The sequence below is a fragment of the Capra hircus genome, chromosome 10, assembly GCF_001704415.2.
Source record: "Capra hircus breed San Clemente chromosome 10, ASM170441v1, whole genome shotgun sequence".
In the NCBI taxonomy this organism is placed as follows: Eukaryota; Metazoa; Chordata; class Mammalia; order Artiodactyla; family Bovidae; genus Capra; species Capra hircus.
Genome location: NC_030817.1, coordinates 91,190,780 through 91,212,004, shown reverse-complemented (window position 1 = coordinate 91,212,004; position 21,225 = coordinate 91,190,780). Strand labels below are relative to the sequence as shown.

Below are 21,225 nucleotides of genomic sequence, written 5' to 3'. Positions count from 1 at the left end.
ATGTGAATATATGTTTAACCTCACTCAAAGGAGAAATACAAATTGAAATTTCAAGAGTATACCGCTGATACTAGTGAGAACTTAACTATTTTGGGTAAAACAAGCCCTCATATATGAATCACAGAAGTGAAATTTGGCATAACCCCTATGGGGAACAATTTTGCGTATCTATCAAAATGTACATACACTTTAATCCCAATTGTAGGCATTTATCCTCCAGATATACTCTATGTGAGAAATATCATATGCATTAAGATATTCATTTTGGCCTTACTTTTATTAGAAAAAGGTAAATAGCTGGGCTTGGTCAAAATAATTATGAGACACTAAGCTATCATTTAAAAGGATAATATGGAATAATCTCCAAGATATACTGTTACTTTTTTTAAGTTTGGCAAAGAACATTATGCTTGGTATGTTTTAATTTGCTTAAAATTACATGTATGGTTGGATAGCATCACCAATTCAATCGACATGAGCTTAGGCAAACTCTGGGGGATGGTGAACGACAGGGAAGCCTGGCACGCTGCAGTCCATTTGGTCACGAAAAGTTGGACATGACTCGGTGACTGAACAACAACAAAATTACGTGTATACATGAGTGTACACACACACATATATTCATATATTGAAAGAGATAAATGTTTACATACTTATAGAGAATCTCATAAAGGATTTAGAAGAAATGATAACATTGGTTGTCTCTTGACAGGCGGTTGACCCTGGACAGGGAGAGGAGGAAAACTAACTTTCACAATATATCCTTCACATCGAAATTTTAAACTCTGAGCCTGTATTATCTGTTCCTAGTAATATTATTATTAACAGTTTGGTAGTAACATAATTTAAACAAAAAGTAAAATGCATTTTAAGTTAGGACAGAGTGCCAAGAATAAACATGCCCCATGAACAGGGCTGTAAAGCCCACGGGCCATGCACTGAGGAGATCACGTAGATGCTTCTGCTGCACTGCCTTATTTCTCTGGTTTGCAGAGTCTTGGGTTCTTGTCATGGTTCTAATGGGCTAAACGCTGTGCTCAGAAGTCATGAAGTCTCTGTTCAATGCTTGTCTCAACCTGTTTGGTGTCAGTGCCTCTGAATATGATAAGTATTGCGTCCAAAGGCTGAACAGTTTTAAACATGTTTCTCTAAAGGTTTAACCGTTGCGGTAGAGATAAGAATGGCAAGAGGCCTACTGAAGTTTACTAACCAAGTGTGGTAAATTGTGGTCAGTGTTACTCATTGCCCATTACTACCTTGAATAGTCCAGAAGGAGATAGACTTGAACATCAGGAAGAATAGACAAACTTGGTCATTCTAGATGTTTAGCTATTAAACTATTTTCAAAATATTACTTAGTTTTGAAAATCGATTTGGGATGGGATTTGTTTCTACCATATCTAAGTGAGGGGGTCAAGTGAAGTGAAAGTCGCTCAATCATGTCTGACTTTTTGTGACCGCATGGACCCCATGGACTGTCCAGGCCAGAAGACTGGAGTGGGTAGCCTTTCCCTTCTTCAGGGGATCTTCCCAACCCAGGGATCAAACCCAGGTCTCCCACATTGCGAGCGGATTCTTTACCAACTGAGCCACAAGGGAAGCAGAGAGGGTCAGAGTCTTCTTAAAAGCCCATAAGGTCCTATTTTAAACTTGGAGATGAGTTTAAGTTGCCAGTAGTCACATGCACCAGTTATATGCGTTAACCGCCATCAGTGCTAACTACTGTCAAGGCATTAAGTATCATCAAGCTTACAAGCATGTAGGAAGGTAATTCTAAGAAGTATCTTCCATTTATTGTTGATTTTGTTTTGTGTGTTAGTGTAAGTATGCGTATTGAGAAGGAGAAGATCAGTTTTTTAAAAAGAAGAGATAATTCATTTATCTCTGAAAACTCTCCCAGTGTCTGAAATTGAGAATTTGATTAAAAACTGCTATGGCCAACTCAAATTGAAACGCCTTTGACCTCCTTATCCTGCTTGTTGCTTATCACCTCCTCAAAACCAACTAGATGAGAGTAGAGAGTGGAAAACAGTACCATTCATATAAAAAGATTTTGACATAGCATATTTTGTGTGCTTAAAACAGTGCACAAAAGTGTACATAGGTCAATGAATTCTCACAAAGTGGACAGACTCAAGTAACCACTTCTCTGGTCAAGAAACAGGATGTTACAGACATGGATATACCTTTTCTATGGTTCCAGCTCCCACTAGCAGCTCCGACCCGTATGAGTCATAGTGTCAGCTTGGCAGCTGGCATCTCTCACTGGTTTTCCATGTTAAGTTCCCTCCTTTGAACTACCTAGCAAGATAATCACATAGTGAGGCCGCATGGAAACAAGTGCCCTGCCACCCCACGGTGTTGCCATTGGCCTTAGATAGGTGCCAGACATGAGAGAAGAAGCCAGCCCGGACGACCATTTTTTAGTGATTCTCTCCCTCTGTTACATTATACGACTATTTTTAGTAATAATAATGAAATGAATAGTGAAAGTGAAGTCACTCAGTCGTGTCCAACTCTTTGCGACACCATGGACTGTAGCCTACCAGGCTCCTCCATCCATGGGATTTTCCAGGCAAGAGTACTGGAGTGGGTTGCCGTTTACTTCTCCAGGAGATCTTTTTGACCCAGGGATTGAACCTGGGTCTCCTGCATTATAGGCAGACACTTTACTGTCTGAGCCACCAGGGAAGTCCCATACAACTATTTTTAATAATAATAATTATGAAATGAATAATAACTCCCAGGAAAAAAATACACAGGATAAAAAAATTCTATTAAACTTTGAATATATAGTCAGGTCAGTAATAAGAAAAATAGAAATAAATGTTATAGTATAAAAAAGAAATTAATATTTTTAAACTATATTAGTTTTGAAAAAGGAGAATATTTATACTCACAAATTGGTCTGCTACTTGTGAATAATAAACCTTTTCTTTTTTAAGCTTTGTAGTGATTTCACTGAATTTTTTCTTCTTCACATATTAATGTTTACCAGGCAGTATACCCAGATTTGTCTGGTTATCTTTGCAAAGTTTATTGAAGAATATTTTTTAAGCCTTTAATTTTCTTTTACATGAGCAACAGATGTACAAGTTTGGCAGAAATTCATAAAAATCTTTCACAACAAACTCCAGGAATTGAAATACTGTCTTTGGTGCTTTGGGAACATTTATAGTGGCTTTCAAACATGTCTGTGTTTAAAAGTTTCCACTAAAATATCTTCATCAGAAAATTCATCATACATTTACATTACATACAGTAAACATTTCTAAAGTTTTTCTTCATCTGCTAAAAATTAGAGAAAATGGCTGGCAACAAACTTTAACATTGTTCAATCTATTGATTTAGAGCAAGTGCCCAATTTTTGGTGGAAAAGGTGAAGACATTCAAATACTTCTTTACTGATTTCTTCTAGCAATGTAAGATCAGAATCTTTTGATATTTCTCCTGGCATTCTTTGAAATTTGAATTTTATTTTTTTTAAAAATGACCATTTTTTAAAATTTTGTTTTTGCATAGTCAGTTGCCTTCTCCTTCCGGGTACTGTTCCTTTGATTAGAGTCTGATATCATAATATTTTATGTAAATAATTTTCCAGTAATTCATCACTGAAAAGTTACAACTTAGGTAACTCTTAAATTGTACTACTAATGCAGTTTTATATTTTTTCAATTGTTTCATTAGTTTTAACACAAATAGCAATTAGGCTACAGAAAGGCAAAGAATGAGAAATACCTATACCTGTATCAGAGCTGAGGGAAAGGGTCTGGATGATACTCTTGATAATTAGAAAATATGTGTTTTCAAAGGGATTTTCTTCATTTCTTATGTAAGAGGAGATACCAAAGATAAATGAATAGCATGTTGAAGAGTTCTAATACGTGATTACTTTTATAAAAATTTACATGTAAATTTGGCACATTTAAAAAACTTACAAGTTAAGAAATTATTTTAAAATCTAACTGCAGCATCTTATCATGCTTCGCATTCAGCTTTCTTTGATACGCATGTATTGAACTTTTCCTGGGGGGTGAATGTGTGCACAGAACAAATGATAAATGACAAACGACAATTTTTTGAAATGTTCTATTTATTCAACTAAATGCAAATAATTTCAAGAGGTGTATCAAAGAGTTATTTCTAAATGGCTTTTTTTTTCTTGCTGTACACAGTGGTAAGGGCAATCCTGTCAGCTCTTAAGCTCTTATTTGACCTGCTTTGCCAACAGTTTGTGAAATGGTATCCAGAACAGCACAATGAAATGTCAACCCGCATTAATTCTTTCCCAAAGAGAGGTGTTCAGTATTCAGGCTGTGTTTGTCCTGGCACAATCTATTTATTTTTCAGCTTCATTTCAGAAGGTTTACAAGTACCACTTCCTTTGGAAGACTCTGTTCTTTTTTGCAATTTCTCTTCTAAAACAACCTTTGAAAGGACAGTAATGATGTCCCATAAAACTGCCTTCTGGGAAGTCATTAAGAAAGTAAATATCTCAAGGAACTGAATAAAAATGTTACACATACCAATATTAAATTTTACTGTTTTCTTCCTAGGCATGTTATGAAAAATTAAAATGATACCTTATTCAATGAGTATTTCTCAATGAAGTAAATCCATCAACACTGCATTTGTTTTTATGTAAAGTGTAATTTGTTTTCAGCTAACAAGAACCATATGCAAATGTTTCTAAAATTATATAATGTTTTCTATATTAGCAATCACTTAAATGTTTTGCTAATGGAGTTTCATAAACAACAATATAGGATAACAAAAACATTGATTTCAAGTATCTTTATTTGAAACAATGTAAATCATTCATCCATCATTCTATCTTCCTTAGAAAACAAGAGAAAGGTTTTAGAATTCTTAATCTAGATTTTGATGATTTTGAAATAAATCTTTGGTTTTCCCATTCCCTAGCCAATCAGTTATAATTCTGAGTACAAGTATATTGCAACCATAATACATTTGCCTCTTCAAAGTCTTTTCAAATTTTGTCCTTTCCACCTTTTTTTTGAAGCCGGCTTCTGGTTGGTTCTGTTAGTACCAAGGGTTCTTGTATGACAACTGCAGGGTAATTTTTGCCCAATAGTTCAACTTCAACTTGTTGTCCCACTTTACTGAGCTCTACAGGAACATACGCGAAAGCCAGACTCTTCTGGATGTGGTAACTATAGCTCCCGGAGGTCGTGTTGCCAACCACCTGAAAAACAAGGCCCCACCACCCTTGGCATCTTGCTCACAGCTAGGACGAGATGGGTGGAGGGCATCACCGACTCGATGGACTTGGGTTTGGGTAGACTTCGGGAGTTGGTGATGGACAGGGAGGCCTGGCGTGCTGCGGCTCATGGGGTCGCAAAGAGTCAGACACGACTGAGCGACTGAACTGAACTGTGTGCTTCCTCTTTAGATGAAAACTCTCAAAAGATATGTTCAACTTACAAAGTTTTATGATATGCTGTCTGTGAGGATAATATCAGGAGGAAAAACTTCACTTTTTTTAGCAGATTAATGAAAGTTTAAAATTATGAAAAACACTTCTCAGAATATATATCTATTTATTTTGCTCAGTTTCATGCCAAGTGATTTGATAGGAAGAATGACATATTTCCATTTTAAAATTCAAAAAATTCTCTTCCATCAGACTAGCATGGCAGTAATAGATAAAAAGGAGGAAAACCTAAAAATCCTAAAGCAAACCTAGCCAACTGTTCCTGTTAGCATTTAGAAAATGACCTGTCAGAAGAGTGCTGAATTAAACTGTTAGTATATCAACAGTCAACATAAAGTGAATCTTCTATATAAATATTGCTGTTGTTGTGCTTAGTTGCTCAGTCATGTCTGACTCTTTGAGATCCCATGGACTGTAGCTCACCAGCCCTCTCTGTCCATGGGGAGCCTCCAAGCAAGAATGCCATCATGGGTTGCCATGCCCTTCCTCAGGGGATCTTCCCAACCCAGGGATCGAACCCAGGTCTCCCACATTGCAGATGGATTCTTTACCAGCTGAGCTACCGGGGAAGCCCATATGAATATATAGAGCATTTAACAATTCCTGATAACTGCTAGGCACTTAAATAAATGTTAACTTTATCTTCTTTAGCTCTAGATGCAAGAAAAAGAGTCAAATGCCAAAAAAATTACAATATAGATTTAAATGCCACATATCTTAAAAGTAAGAAAACAAAAGCAAAATATGATATATAGCCCAATTCAAAATGGCTTCTCCTGGCTACACAATGTCTCACTAATCCTTATAGCCTCGCTGCCTAGCACAGTGGTTGTGTATAGCTCGTGCTTGAAAACATCCATGAGCAAGAAGCAGCCTGGTGATGTTTTAGCTGCCTCAGCAAAGGGCCCACAACAGGCAACAGTCATGTCACAGCATTTCTAGTCTTTTAGATGCTTACACATTTATGACATTAAATACAGGCTCCTATCTCTGCAGCCCCAGTTTTTAATTATCTCATTGAAACCCCAAATCAGAAGCTCTCCATATAATTTCTGAACTCATTATGGTGATTTATAAAGTGAATGCATTCATTAGTAAAAGCTTCTCTCTGGTAGATTATTAGCTGCTAAGGTATTTCTGAAATAACACACATGTTTCAAAATGGTTTTTCTACTCTAGATCAGAGTTCCATGATATAAAGCTGGGATTTGGGTCAAGGTAGTTGGAGTTCTAACCATTGCTTTTTGAAAGATACTGATAACTTGGCTTCACTTCCAAATCTCTAAAACAGAGATCTGCGTTTGGAACTCTGGAAAAGTTAACCTGATTTTCTTGGGCATCTTAAGAAAACAGGAAGAATCCTAAGTGAATCTCTTGGTCAAATTCCCTAACTCACTGGATCAAAAACCCACAATCCCTCTTCAGAGATTGCATGCCCTATTTCCTCAGGTCTCCCCATCTCTTAAAATCCACCAATAATTCATCTGGCAGTTATTTCTGCATTAGTAACTTAAATAGCATGTTTATTTTGTGAATGCTATTCTTAAAATATTTATTGAATGTGTTCTGTTTGATTACTTTTATTTCTCCCTTAATTTCTCTCTAATCCAGAAATTGGTATCTCAGAGTATTTTAGAAATCTAGTCTTTCCTTTGATCTTATTACTATGTCTCCAGGGAAAGGTTTTCCCTAGCATAAATTTTATATCATTCTACTTTCACATTTTCCAAATTCAATTAAATTCATTGCTTCATTTTGCTCAGTGAATCATGAGAACAACTTGTTTTCACCCTCTGCGTAATAGAGTCTCATATTCTTTGTGAACTCAAATGTCGGCCATCTTTTTACCAACGTAAACAAGCTTCATTTATTTTTAGCCTTGTCTCATTCTTTTCTTAATTATTAGACTTAAAGATGCCTGTAACAGACATAGAGAAGAGAACATGGTAAATAGTCTTTGAAAGAGGGAACATAATTTAAATTGGATGATATATTTATTTGGCTATCCCTGTGTGTTTTAGTTTATTAATAATGAAAAAGAAGACTTTCCAAACTTTCCCAACTTCCTTATCAAAAAGTTTTTTTTCAAAACTTATTTCCCAGCAAAGCTGTTTTTTTTTTTTTTTAAACTAATTAAAACCCTTCTCATGCATACTCTTGGAGAAGTATGCAACCCACTCCAGTGTTCTTGCCTGGAGAATCCCAGGCACAGAGGAGCCTGGTGGGCTACCGTCTATGGGGTCACACAGAGTCGGACACGACTGAAGTGACTTAGCAGCAGCAGCAGCAGCATGCATACTCTTCTGCCTTGATTTTTAAAAATGAAACCTTACTTAAAATCATAATCCATTCCTCCAGCACTGCCATCTCCCAGTGAGACTTAACATTTCCCCAAAGTACTCATCACCCTGTGATGTGCTATTTATTTTATTTAATGTTCATCGTTTGTCTCTCCCCTCCCTAGAATATAAGCTCCACGGGGACAGTGACTGTCTGATTTGCTCACTGCTGCACCCTTGGTACCTAGAATATTGCTGTCACTTAGCAGACATTCAGATTTGTTGAACAAACAAATTAATGATGTTTGCAATGCTAGCAATCAATCCTATTGCTAGCATTGCAAATATCTACCTGTAAGAATAGGTAGTGTAAAGGTAGATATAAGTCCAAAGGTAGTGTAAGTCCATATAAAGTCAGGAAATAAAAATCAAAAAAAGATTTCATATCATTCTAGAGTATAAAGTAGGTCAAAGAGGGTCACCCCCATGATAAAACGATTTAAGCATCATGCTGATATCAGGAAATTTAAGAGAAGTATTTAAAAAATATTTTTGCAAAGACTTTTTTGAATTTGCTACAATATTGCTTCTGTTTTATGTCTTGCTTTTTTGGCCACGTAGCACGTGGGATCTTAGCTCTCTGACCAGGGATTGAACCCACAACCCTTGCCTTGGGAGGCAATGTCTTAACCACCAGGAAAGTCCCTAGTTTCAGATTTGCCCAAGATTTCGACCACCAGGGGAGTCCCTGAGAAATATTCTTAATAACTTAAATTGCAATTGGATTGGCAGCTCTATAAACAGATGGCATGTAATGGAAAGACGAAAAATATAACAAGATAATTTGGTGCACAGAGAGGGCAAAGGAAATAAAATTTAAAAATAGAACTTGGGTTTCCAGGGTTTTTCTTTTTTTCCCCCAGATTTGTTGTGCTATCATTGACATATAACATTGTATAAGTTTAAGGTACAGGATTTCAGTTTTTTTTAACTTGGGTATGGTCATATTTAAGATGACTAGAAATCTGTCAGTGGATCATGGTCAGTGGTGGGGTTGCATACAGAATGTTACAACATAATCTGTCCTTCATTCCGTGGCCAAGTGAAACAGCCAGAAGGATGGGTGTGGACCATATCAGAAGACCAAGAAAGCTGAATGAGAATAGAGTGCAAATGTAGAACAAATTCAAGGATGAGGTGGGGGGTGAAACACAGTGACAAGGGAGAAAGTAATTAGAGGCAGAAAGAACTTTAGACATTATCGCACTCAATGGCTTCATCTTACAGATAAGAACACCGAGACTCAGAGAGGCTCATGCAGTTGGCTAATGGCAGCGGGATTTTAAGTGGAAATCATGGGCAAATCTGAAACCAGAAAAAGAACATATTAAGAAAAGAGGACTGAACCAGGGATCTGGAACAGAAAGGTGAAGTGGAGACTGTGAGTTAAGAGGAAGTACGGTACAAACAGAAGAGCAAACTCAACACAGTTAAGGCTGAGGCATTTGAGAAAAAGCTCCAGATCTGAGAAAAGATCCACTGGCTTCATAGCATCGACTATGACATCCATCTGTTACCGAGATGTGCAGGACCTGTGGGTATACAACGAAGTGCTTAGGAAAATACAGGGGCCATCAGAGACAGAGAAGGGAGAAAATGGGGGGATTCAACACAGGCTTAGAAGACAGCATAAGCAATTTTAAGTCCAGCGGTGCCTGGGTCAGAAATCACCTCTGCCAGCCACATGTCATAGTGTGTGACCTCCAGCAAGTTGCTTAATCTCTCTGAATCCCAAAGCCTCCTCTTTAAATGGGAATGATCATATGTATCTGAGAGGGTAGTTATAAAAGTAAATGGAATGACATGAAAATTATCCAGCACAAGAAGGAAATCTGTACATGTTAGCTCCATGTCAAAGTGACCCCTTACCCAGATGCCATTTCTTTAGTGAACGGAAAGTTAAGATTTGGTCCCACTGGCTCTCCCCACTACCAGTGCTTTTTGTCACTGAACTGATGGGAAAATGGAAACAAATATTAAGTAGGCTGCAATGCGTGAGAAAACACTTTAGCACAGAATCTCTGAATCTGTGCGTGTTGGCCGAGCAGACCCTGCTCCATACAGAACAGCTATTAGGTGAGTCTTAAAAGCCCCTTGGTTGCCACACTGTCTCTGTCTGATAACTCCTGTCTGGTTGTTGTTTTTGTTGTTGTTGTTTGTTGTTTAGTCACTAAGATGTGTCCAACTCATTGCGGCCCCATGGACTGTAGCCCACCAGGTTCCTCCGTCCGTGGGATTTCCCAGACAAGAATTCCTGACCCCAGGATCAAACCCCATCTTCTACATTGCAGCCAGATTCTTTACACTGTCTGGCAACACCAGGTAAAACACAGCAAAATGCTGAGCCAAAGTGGGTTTTATAACTAGTCATAAAAGAGGGAGGAAGTGAAGTTCTGTTGATAAGTTATCGAACTCCAGCTTTACCAGAAGAGAGAATGAAATGTAGCATCCCAAAGGGAAAAGAAGGTGATCTAACTGCTCCTGCAGAACTGAAAGATTTCCATTTTACTTTCTAAGGTTCCACCCTCCCTTGTCATAAAAATTTTCATTTGAATTTTTTTTTCTGTTAATGTGCTGAGGTCAGAATTGCCTCCTTCTGAAAGATCCCAGAGAAGCTAAGTCAGAACACCGAGTTCTTTATAAACTCTTTCTCTTGTATTCACTGATACGGATGTGGCAAGTCAATAGGCCATTTCACCTGCTAACCTTCTAAATCGTACCTTCCTCACTGACCAGTGTGTTCAGGTCTCCCAGTTTATTGTCTTTCATTAAAACATATAGAACATGATGTTTTCCAAAATGGGCAACATTTCACATATTCCTTTCAGGTAAGTAATCTCTGTCTCTTGACTGTCAGTTCTGAATCCAAAAGAGTGTCATCTCAACAGTAGATAAATACCTAGCAAAAAAACTGTAAACAGAAACACAGACAAGGCGTTTCTGCTTCAGAAGAACTGCAGTGGCCCCTCGCTGTGGGGCTTCAGCACTCACCTTGCCATCATACCAGATGCTTTCATTTCCCTCCGGATCGACGTCGTCTGTTGCCAAGGTGAGGCAGACCAGTCTCCGTTTCAGCCCCTTGGCTTTAATCTGTTTCAGTGCCTGCTTTCCTATGAAGTCTGCTGGCTGCAGGAATCCAAGATAATGATGATGAATGAATGCTCAGACACTGTGACAAGGTTAGAGATGCAAGCATTTAAATTTGTCTTTGCTATTTTCTCGCCAATTACACATTAAATAAAAATACAGATTAAATCAAACGTCTAGACAAATATTTCTTAGTCCTCGGATGACAGCATCAGCCATGTATTGCTTGAGAATAGGTGAGACTTAAGGGTAATAACTTCTGATAAGTGTACCAGAACTACCCAGGCAGAAACACACGAGGCCTGATATTGTGATGGTGGGTTATGAAAGGTACCCTTGCACCCGATGATTCTGGACAGTGGGACTGGTGGGCAGTGCGCAAGGTGTGGCTCAATTTCTACCCCAAATAAGCCTTTCCTAAGGAGGAAATACACTTTTTTGAAATATGATGCTAAAGCAACTCCAAAATGCCTACTTTTCCCCCTTCTTCAGAATAAGGGTTCCTGGAATGTATTAACTCACTGGGTTGCATTCTCAGTTCATGCAGGAAACATATTGAGCTCATGCTGTGAGAGGCATCACGCTGAGCCCTGGGTGGGCTACAAAATTAGTCAGATACAGACATTCTGATTAAAGAGCTTATTCTCTAATGCTGTGTTTTTCAACCTCCCCCCACCTCCTTTCCCACGACACATGACAGATGACACTCTCATTCCTAGTGCAGTCCCCCGGGCACACTCAGGGCTCTTCCCAATGCAGTGCAAGCGAGTGAGAGGGACAGTGTTATAGGGATGGCCTTGAGTCCACTCTCATGCATTAAGAAAAGCAGGAATCATGCAAACTTCAGGAGTTTCGTGTTTACTAGTAACCAGCCGTACAAACAGGCGAGCCATGGCTCCGCAGCGGAGACACATAGCTAGTAAAGGAGACACAGCTCTATGCGACAAGAATGCCAAGGACACGGGACAGACATGAGAAACTAGTCAGAGGCTAAGAGCACTGAGCGTGCAGAGGGAGAAGGCTGACCCAGGTGAGGCGCTGGGAGAAGGCTTCGACACATAAGTGTCCATCTCTTATCTTAAGGAGGAAAAGAATGTGTGATATTCAAGTCACATCTCTGACGACTCAGATTGATAATGTGGAAGACAAAATTCTCTAAACAGTTCTCCTAGACTAACTACTCTCTGAAAGAAAGGAAAGGAAACAATAATTTTTATTTCTTTACTGGTCAAAGAAGAAAGGAAATTCTCTTTCATGCCAAACAGGTCCTCCGCTACCAACATTTGGGATTTATGCAGCTCTTTCTGCACACAATCATTCAGGATTGGGTGTAATAAGCCCTTCACCTCTCAATTTCCTTTGTGCCCCAGCTGGTAAAGAATCCTGCAGTGCGGGAGATGTGGGTTCGATCCCTGGGTTGGGAAGATCCCCTGGAGAAGGGAAAGGCTACCAGGATTCTGGTCTGGAGAATTCCATGCACTGCATAGTCCATGGGGTCGCAAAGAGCAATTTTCACTTTTGCTTCACCTCTCAGTGAAGCAGCAGGGGCGGTCCTCACACTCCCTCTGCCTGAGAGCCTCCCAACTCTCTCCCTTACTGACTCAGAATGTCTTAGGACAAGCCCACAGCACAGTATGATTTCTGTGGATATTTCAGCTTTACATTGCTGACTACACAAGAAGCTAAAGAAAGCTTCTACTGGCCAAGATTAAAAAAATTATAAACCTGAAGTCCAATTCTTTCCCCTCCACTGTAATCCAGATAGTGAGAACCAACTACAAGCTTTGTTATTAAGCCAGATAAAAATTCAAAGACTAGAATCCATGTTCTTTAAGTTGGGACAACTGGGGTTAAACAAAGCAACAAACACAGGAAGAGTTTATTCATCTGAATTCGATGTAGGATAAATTCAGGATAACATAAATCAAAACAAACCAAGTTCATTATAGTTAGAATGTTTGTCTAAATACAGAAATAATTCTACAACAGGTGTTTTTTTTTGTTGTTGTTATCTTTTTAAAAAGAAGGCTTGCTATTGTGGATATATGATGATAAGGAGTGCTTTTTAGAGTTGCTGTCTATATGGGAAGTGAGTGATTGCAATGAAAAGAGGTCACACACTTTCTTGAGTGGAAAAGCACTCAGTGCTGAGTGGCTATGCACTCTGTAATTTTGGAGCTCGAGGAAGCCCTGAATAGAGTCCTCACCTCCTGTTATGGAATCTGAATCTTTGCTGCTACGAGATTCACTTAGATCTTGAAGGTTTGAGGTTCTCCTGCGTCCCTATTAAAGAATTTTCTTTCGACTGTTTACTCAACTGTTGTCATGCCCCTGCTGTGTATCAGATACTAGACACAGGGTATTCAGAGCTAAAACCACAGGGTCTTGCAGCCTCTGGGAGGTCCCGCAGGAGATATGACCTCTTCCCCTCCACATTACAACATGCTCAGTGCTGAAATTATTTCATCTGCTTAGTGTTTTAACATATCAGCAGAAAAAAGAATAGTTTGAGATTACTGGAAACATGGTAAAATGTGACATGCACAAATAAGTTATACCAATTTGAAATGTGATTCAGTGTTACTTCTGCTTGTTCTAAGAGTGTTAAAATCACAGTGTTTTGAAAATTTTAAATGTCAAAGAAAAATGTCTAATGCATGTCTAAGGCCCACAGACAGATGCTATGATAGAGGTATGTACAGCGGGAGCTCAAGAAGGAGTATGATTAGCTCTTTCTGGGATAGGAGAGGGGGGCTGGGGCACCCTTCTGTCGTCAGCTACAGTTTTGTAAAGGGTTTGAAAGATGGGGCTTCCTGATAACTATCGTCTGAATAACCTTCTCCAAAAGCCCTTGCACTTATAAGTCGATCTTCCCAACATTCATAGAGATGGATTTGGGGTCTAAAAGAAGTTTGAGTTAACTTAGACAAAGACAGTGAACCAAGATCTCAGGAGTTCAAACCCCATTCTCTTCATCTACTTCGAGCTGCATTCACTGAGCTGTTTAAGCCAGTATCTGCCACATCTTGAGCGGAGCTGCAGTGAAAGCTGCCCATGACCACAATTTCCAAGAAGAAGGACTTTAGGGGGTGCTGGCGCGTGGGGGAATAAGGTGTGCTGGAAGGGGAGCCCAACTCCACCAAATTCACAATTTTAACTAAGTCTAAGCAGGAGAAGGAAGCGGCAACCCACTCCAGTATTCTTGTGTAGGAAATCCCATGGACAGAGTCTGAGCCTGGTGGGCTACAGTCCATGGGGATACAAAGAGTCGATACAACTTAGCAACCGAACACACGCAAGCAGGAATGTAAGGGATCCATTAATCACAAGAAACAGGAAAGCGTGGAACCCCGGAAAACTTCCTTTAAAAGAGAAAAATTAAAGTAACAAATTCATAATAGATAAGTAATATTAATATTTATTATTTATTAGGCATTTGCTCTGTGCCAAACACTATGCCCAGGGCTTTACAATCAGGAGCTCATTTAATCCTCACAAGGTTTCTATAGGACCAGTGATTTTATGCCCAGCTTATGAAGAGAAGGCCTAGAAAACTTAAGTAAGGGTCTTTCACGAGACTCAGCTTTAGATTTTATCCATATGAATGTTTTAAATGACTGTGCCTAGAGTCTATCATTGGCCTGCATAGCTAAAGAATGTTTCTTTTAAGTTATTTAGAAAGAAATATATGATATCACATATATGTTGAATCTAAAAAAATGATACAAATGAACTTATTTACAAAACAGAAAGAGACTCACAGACATAGAAAACAAATGTATGGTTACCAAAGGGGAACGGCGGAGGGATAAATTAGGAATTTGGGAATAACATATATACATTACTATATAAAATAGATAACCAACAAGGACCTATTGTATAGCACAGGAAATTCTACTCAATATCTGTAATAACCTATATGAGAAAATATCTGGAAAAAATGCATAACTGAATCATTTTGCTGTACACCTGAAACCAGCACAACATTGTAAATGAATTATATTTCAATACAAAATAAATCAATTACTTAAAAATATTATTTCTAAGTACCCTGAACCTATTTTGAATGACATTCACTACACAGTAATATTTTTACTATACAAAAGAATTTGAAAATGTCCTGGAAGTTAATATTTAATGAAATTTAACTTCTATGCCTATATATCCCTGAATTAAGAAATGATCTTGTCAGCAATGTCGTCCTCAGATGAATGAAAACTAATACTCAAACAATAAAAATGTAAGGAACACATACTTAAAAAATACAGATAAGAGATAACACTTGTCCTGTGAAACAATTGTTGCTTCCTAAGCTAACCTGTGAAAGTGAAAGTCAATCAGTCATGTCCGACTTTTTGTGACCCCATGGACTATACAGTCCATGGAATTCTCCAGGCCAGAATAGTGGACTGGGTAGCCTTTCCCTTCTCCAGGGGATCTTCCCAACCCAGGGATCGAACTCAGGTCTCCCACATTGCAGGCGGATTCTTTACCAGCTGAGCCACAAGGGAAGCCCAAGAATGTGGGTAGCCTATCCTTTCTCCAGGGGATCTTACCAACCCAGGAATCAAACTGGGGTCTCCTGCATTACAGGCAGATTCTTTACCAACTGAGCTATCAGGAAAGCCATAGCAAGGAGAGATAAGAAAGCCTTCCTCAGCGATCAATGCAAAGAAATAGAGGAAAACAATAGAATGGGAAAGACTAGAGATCTCAAGAAAATCAGAGATGCCAAGGGAGCATTTCATGCAAAAATGGGCTCAATAAGGACAGAAATGGTATGGACCTAATAGAAGCAGAAGATATTAAGAAAAGGTGGCAAGAATACACAAAAGAACTATACAAAAAAGATCTTCATGACTCTGATAACCACAATGGTGTGATCACTCACCTAGAGCCAGACATCCTGGAATGTGAAGTCAAGTGGGCCTTAAGAAGCATCACTACGAACAAAGCTAGTGGAGGTGATGGAATTCCAGTTGAGCTGTTTCAAATCCTGAAAGATGATGCTGTGAAAGTGTTGCACTCAGTATGCCAGCAAATTTGGAAAACTCAGCAGCGGCCACAGGACTGGAAAATGTCAGTTTTCATTCCAGTCCCAAAGAAAAGCAATGCCAAAGAATGTTCAAACTAATGTACAATTGCATTCATCTCACACACTAGTAAAGTAATGCTCAAAATTCTCCAAGCCAGGCTTTAACAGGACATGAACCATGAACTTCCAGATGTTCAAGCTGGTTTTAGAAAAGGCCGAGGAACCAGAGATCAAATTGCCAACATCCACTGGATCATAGAAAAAGCAAGAGAGTTCCAGAAAAACATCTACTTCTGCTTTATTGACTATGCCAAAGCCTTTGACTGTGTGAATCAAAACAATCTGTGGAAAATTCTTTAAGAGATGGGAACACCAGACCACCTTACCTGTCTCCTGAGAAATCTGTATGTGGGTCAAAAAGCAACTGTTAGAACTGGACAGGGAACAAACAACTGGTTTCAAATTGGGAAAGGAGTAAGTCAAGGATGCATATTGTCACCCTGCTTATTTAACTTATATGCAGAGTACATCATCTGAAATGCCAGACTGGAATAAGCACAAGCTGGAATCAAGATTGCTGGGAGAAATACCAATAACCTCAGATACGCAAATGACACCACCCTTTTGGCAGAAAGTGAAGAAGAACTAAAGAGCCTCTTGATGAAAGTGAAAGAGGAGAGTGAAAAAGTTGGCTTAAAACTCAACATTCAGAAAACTGAGATCATGGCATCCAGTCTCATCACTTCATGGCAAATAGATGGGGAAACAATGGAAACAATGGCAGACTTTATTTTGGGGGGCTCCAAAATCACTGCAGATGGTGACTGTAGCCATGAAATTAAATGATGCTTGCACCGTGGAAGAAAAGCTACGACCAATCTAGACAGCATATTAAAAAGCAGAGACATTACTTTGTCAACAAAGGTCCGTCTAGTCAAAGCTATGGTTTTTCCAGTAGTCATATATGGATTTGAGAGTTGGACCATAAAGAAAGCTGAGCACCAGCGAACTAATGCTTTTGAACTGTGGTGCTGGAGAAGACTCTTGAGAGTCCCTTGGGCTGCAAGGAGATCAAACCAGTCAATCCTATAGGAATTCAGTTCTGAATATTCATTGGAAGGACTGATGCTGAAGTTGAAACTCCAATAATTTGGCCACCTAAAGCAAAGAAGTGACTCATTGGAAAAGATCCTGATGCTGGGAAAGATTGAAGGCAGGAGGAGAAGGGGATGACAGAGGATGAGCTGGTTGGATGGCATCACTGACTCAATAGACATGAGTCTGAGTTAACTCCGGGAGTTGGTGATGGACAGAGATGCCTGGTGCGCTGCAGTCCATGGGGTCGCAAATAGTCAGACATGACTGAGCGACTGAACTGAAGCTAACCTTAGCCCTGACTTGGGAAGATTTAAAGTGGGGTGATAGCAGTCCATTCTCATTTTACTTGCCTTTCCTCCCAAGATTATAGGCTTTATTATATAGTTATTCATCACAAATGAGAGAGGAAAATGTGTCTGAAGGTAAGTGCTGGGATTAAAATTGGTATCTTCAGGATGACCTGGGAACAGAACTGTATTTCTTAATGAGTCACTACCAAATTAACTACATAAATAGCTGTTAAAGTCTTTGAGAAACATTTCTGGAGCACTGAAAATATACCTTAAAATAGTTTTGGCTTATATTGTTAACCTATTAATTTTTAAAAAGCAATGAGTCATTAATGCAGTCACCTGTGATATATCCTAAATATAACATCCACACAGATGAAAACATTAAGTGGATTTTAAGTGAAATGTAATTAATCATCTCTCTTTAGCTTTATTAAAAACACACATATTACCAAAAACCACATGGAAATGAAATCAATTAAACCAGTATATATAGGGTTGGGATTCTCAGAACAGTGGAGGGTTTTCACACATGTAGCTAAAGTGAACTTGAAAAGAGCAGTGGAAGGAAGGTTCTGAGATAAAGTCAGGGTGGTGGGCTCCTACAGACTGGGAAAGAAACGTTAAAAATCTTCTTTTGGACCTTTTCTGTTTCATATATTTGGAGTCAAAACCCATCAGAAAATTGAAAGCAGCCATTGGTGTGATTGAACTTTTGGCCCAGATCCTTTTAAAAGTTTCCAAAACCATAAGGGAGTCAGTGTAATACACTGGGTTTCAAGAAAGTCCCTTTGGAAACCAAGTATAGCACCCGTGGGGGTCACACCCTGGCATTTAGAAACATGGGGAGAGTGGCAGAGAGCCCGCTCAGCACATCTACCGCCAGTCACAGAGCAGAGATGAAAACCGGGGTAACAGACTTCCACCACTGCCCCTTAACACATTCCTAAAAAATTCCTATTTAAAATGAGGCCAGGAATCATGCATTAAAGACAGTTCTCATGGGACTCCCTTCGAAAGCACGTGGCCATGACTAAACTAGTTTAGTTAGTTCTGTAGCTCAGTCGTGTCCGACACTTTGCGACCCCATGGACTGCAGCACACCAGGCTTCCCCGTCCATCACCAACTCCCGGAGTCCACTCAAACTCATGTCCATTGGGTGATGTCATCCAGCCATCTCATCCTCGGTTGTTGTCTTCTCCTGCCCTCAATCTTTCCCAGCATCAGGGTCTTTTCAAATGAGTCAGTTCTTCACATCAGGTGGCCTAAGTATTGGCGTTTCAGCTTCAATATAAGTCCTTCTAATGAATATTCAGGACTGATTTCCTTCAGGATGGACTGGTTGGATCTCCCTGCAGTCCAAGGGACTCTCAAGAGTCTTCTCCAATACCACAGATCAAAAGCATCAATTCTTCAGTGCTCAGCTTTCTTTATAGTCCAACTCTCACATCCATACATGACTACTGGAGAAACCATAGCCTTGACTAGACGGACCTTTGTTGACAAAGTAATGTCTCAGCTTTTTAACATGCTGCTGCTGCTGCTAAGTCACTTCAGTTGTGTCCGACTCTGTGCGACCCCATAGACAGCAGCCCACCAGGCTCCGCCATCCCTGGGATTCTCCAGGCAAGAACACTGGAGTGGGTTGCCATTTCCTTCTCCAATGCATGAAAGTGAAAACTCAAAATGAAGTCGCTCAGTCGTGTCCGACTCTTAGTGACACCATGGGCTGCAGCCTACCAGGCTCCTCTGCCCATGGTGTTCTCCAGGTAAGAGTACTGGAGTGGGTTACCATTGCCTTCTCCGTTTTAACATGCTAAGTTGGTCATAACTCTTCTTCCAAGGAGCAGCATGTTTTAATGTCATGGCTGCAGTTGCCGTCTGCAGTGATTTTGGAGCCTGCCCAAAATAAAGTCTCCCAATGTTTCCCCATCTATTTGCCATGAAGTGATGGGACCAGATGCCATGATCTTAGTTTTCTGAATGTTGAGCTTTAAGCCAACTTTTTCACTCTCCTCTTTCAGTTTCAAGAGACTCTTTAGTTCTTCTTCACTTTTTGCCATAAGGGTGGTGTCATCTGCATATCTGAGGTTATTGGTATTTCTCCCAGCATTCTTGATTCCAGCTTGTGCTTCCTCCAGCCCAGCGTTTCTCATGATGTACTCTGCATATAAGTTAAATGAGCAGGGTGACAATATACAGCCTTGACATACTCCTTTTCCAATTTGGAACCAGTCTGTTGTTCCATGTCCAGTTCTAACTGTTGCTTCCTGATCTGCATACAGATTTCTCAAGAGGCAGGTCAGGTGGTCTGGTATTCTTATCTCTCTAAGAATTTTCCAGTTTGTTGTGATCCACACAGTCAAAGGCTTTGGTGTAGTCAATAAAGCAGGAGTAGATGATGTTTTTCTGGAACTCTCTTGCTTTTTCTATGATCCAATGGATGTGGCAATTTGATCTCTGGTTCCTCTGCCTTTTCTAAAACCATCTTGAACACCTGGAAGTTCATGGTTCACGTCCTGTTGAAGCCTGGCTTGGAGAATTTTGAGCATTACTTTACTAGCATGTGAGATGAGTCCAATTGTGTCGTAGTTTGAGCATTCTTTGGCATTGCCTTTCTTTGGGATTGGAATGAAACTGACCTTTTTCAGTCCTGTGGCCACTGCTGAATTTTCCAAATTTGCTGGTATATTGAGTGCTGTACTTTCATAGCATCATCTTTCAGGATTTGAAATAGCTCAATTGGAATTCTATCACCTCTACTATCTTTGTTTGTAGTGATGCTTCCTAAGGCCCACTTGACTTCACATTCCAGGATATCTGGCTCTAGATGAGTGACCACACCATTGTGTTTATCTGAGTCATGAAGATCTTTTTTATACAGTTCTTCTGTGTATTCTTGCCACCTCTTCTTAATATCTTCTGCTTCTGTTAGGTCCCTACCATTTCTGTCCTTTATTGAGCCCATCTTTGCATGAAATATTCCCTTGGTGTCTCTAATTTTCTTGAAGAGACCTCTAATCTTTCCCATTCTATTGTTTTTCTCTATTTCTTTGCATTGATCTCTGAGGAAGGCTTTATCTCTCCTTGCTATTCTTTGGAACTCTGCATTCAAATAGGTATATCTTTCCTTTTCTCCTTTGCTTTTTCCCTTCTTTTCACAGCTATTTGTAAGGCTTCTCAGACAGCTGTTCTGCTTTTTTGCATTTCTTTTTCTTGTAGTGGTCTTGATCCTTGTCTCCTGTACAATGTCACGAACCTCCATCCATAGTTCATCAGGCACTCTGTCTATCAGATCTAGTCCCTTAAATCTATTTCTCACTTCCACTGTATAATTGTAAGGGATTTGATTTAGGTCATACCTGAATGGTTTATGGTTTTCCCTACTTTCTTCAATTTAACTCTGAATTTTACAATAAGGTGTTCATGATCTGAGCCAGTCAACTCCCAGTCTTTTTTTTGCTGACTGTATAGAGCTTCTCCATCTTTGGCTGCAAAGAATATAATCAATCTGATTTCAGTGTTGACCATCTGGTGATGTCTATGTGTAGAGTCTTCTCTTGTGTTGTTGGAAGAGGTTAGTTAATTATGACTAACCTATGGTCCTTATAATGAACTAACTTTCTCTGGTCATTTGTAAAACACCATATGCATCTATGTTTGTCTTACAGTTAAACTGATAAAGTCACATACTGGGTTTGTTCCATTGAGGGAATGGATCTGACCAGCCCACCACCCCATCAAAACAAATTATACCATCATTCATTTTATTATCACACAATTAGAATCATACAGGATTAAAGCAGGCAGAAAACTTAGTCCAAGGTCATTTTTTATATAAGAAAATTGAGACCCATAGTTAAGATTATTGCCCAAAGTGACAAAGTGAGTTAACACCAAACCTCAGAACCAGACTTCCC

At 39.4% G+C, this 21,225-nt stretch overlaps 1 protein-coding gene across 3 annotated transcripts in view; it reads right to left on the bottom strand.

The window, feature by feature from the left end:
* The window catches only part of DMGDH (dimethylglycine dehydrogenase), a 72,694-nt gene continuing 55,549 nt past the window's right edge, over positions 4,081–21,225 (bottom strand). For 2 of the 3 annotated variants that reach the window (XM_005685299.3, XM_018053676.1), the window contains 2 exons: positions 10,786–10,920; positions 4,081–5,206 (listed from right to left, as the gene is read on the bottom strand). In XM_005685299.3, the coding sequence (XP_005685356.2) occupies positions 4,991–5,206; positions 10,786–10,920 (351 nt within the window). In that variant the 3' untranslated portion in view covers positions 4,081–4,990. Of the gene's footprint in view, positions 5,207–8,666; positions 9,327–10,785; positions 10,921–21,225 lie in introns of those variants that run through there. The other variant, XM_018053674.1, reaches the window with a different exon arrangement.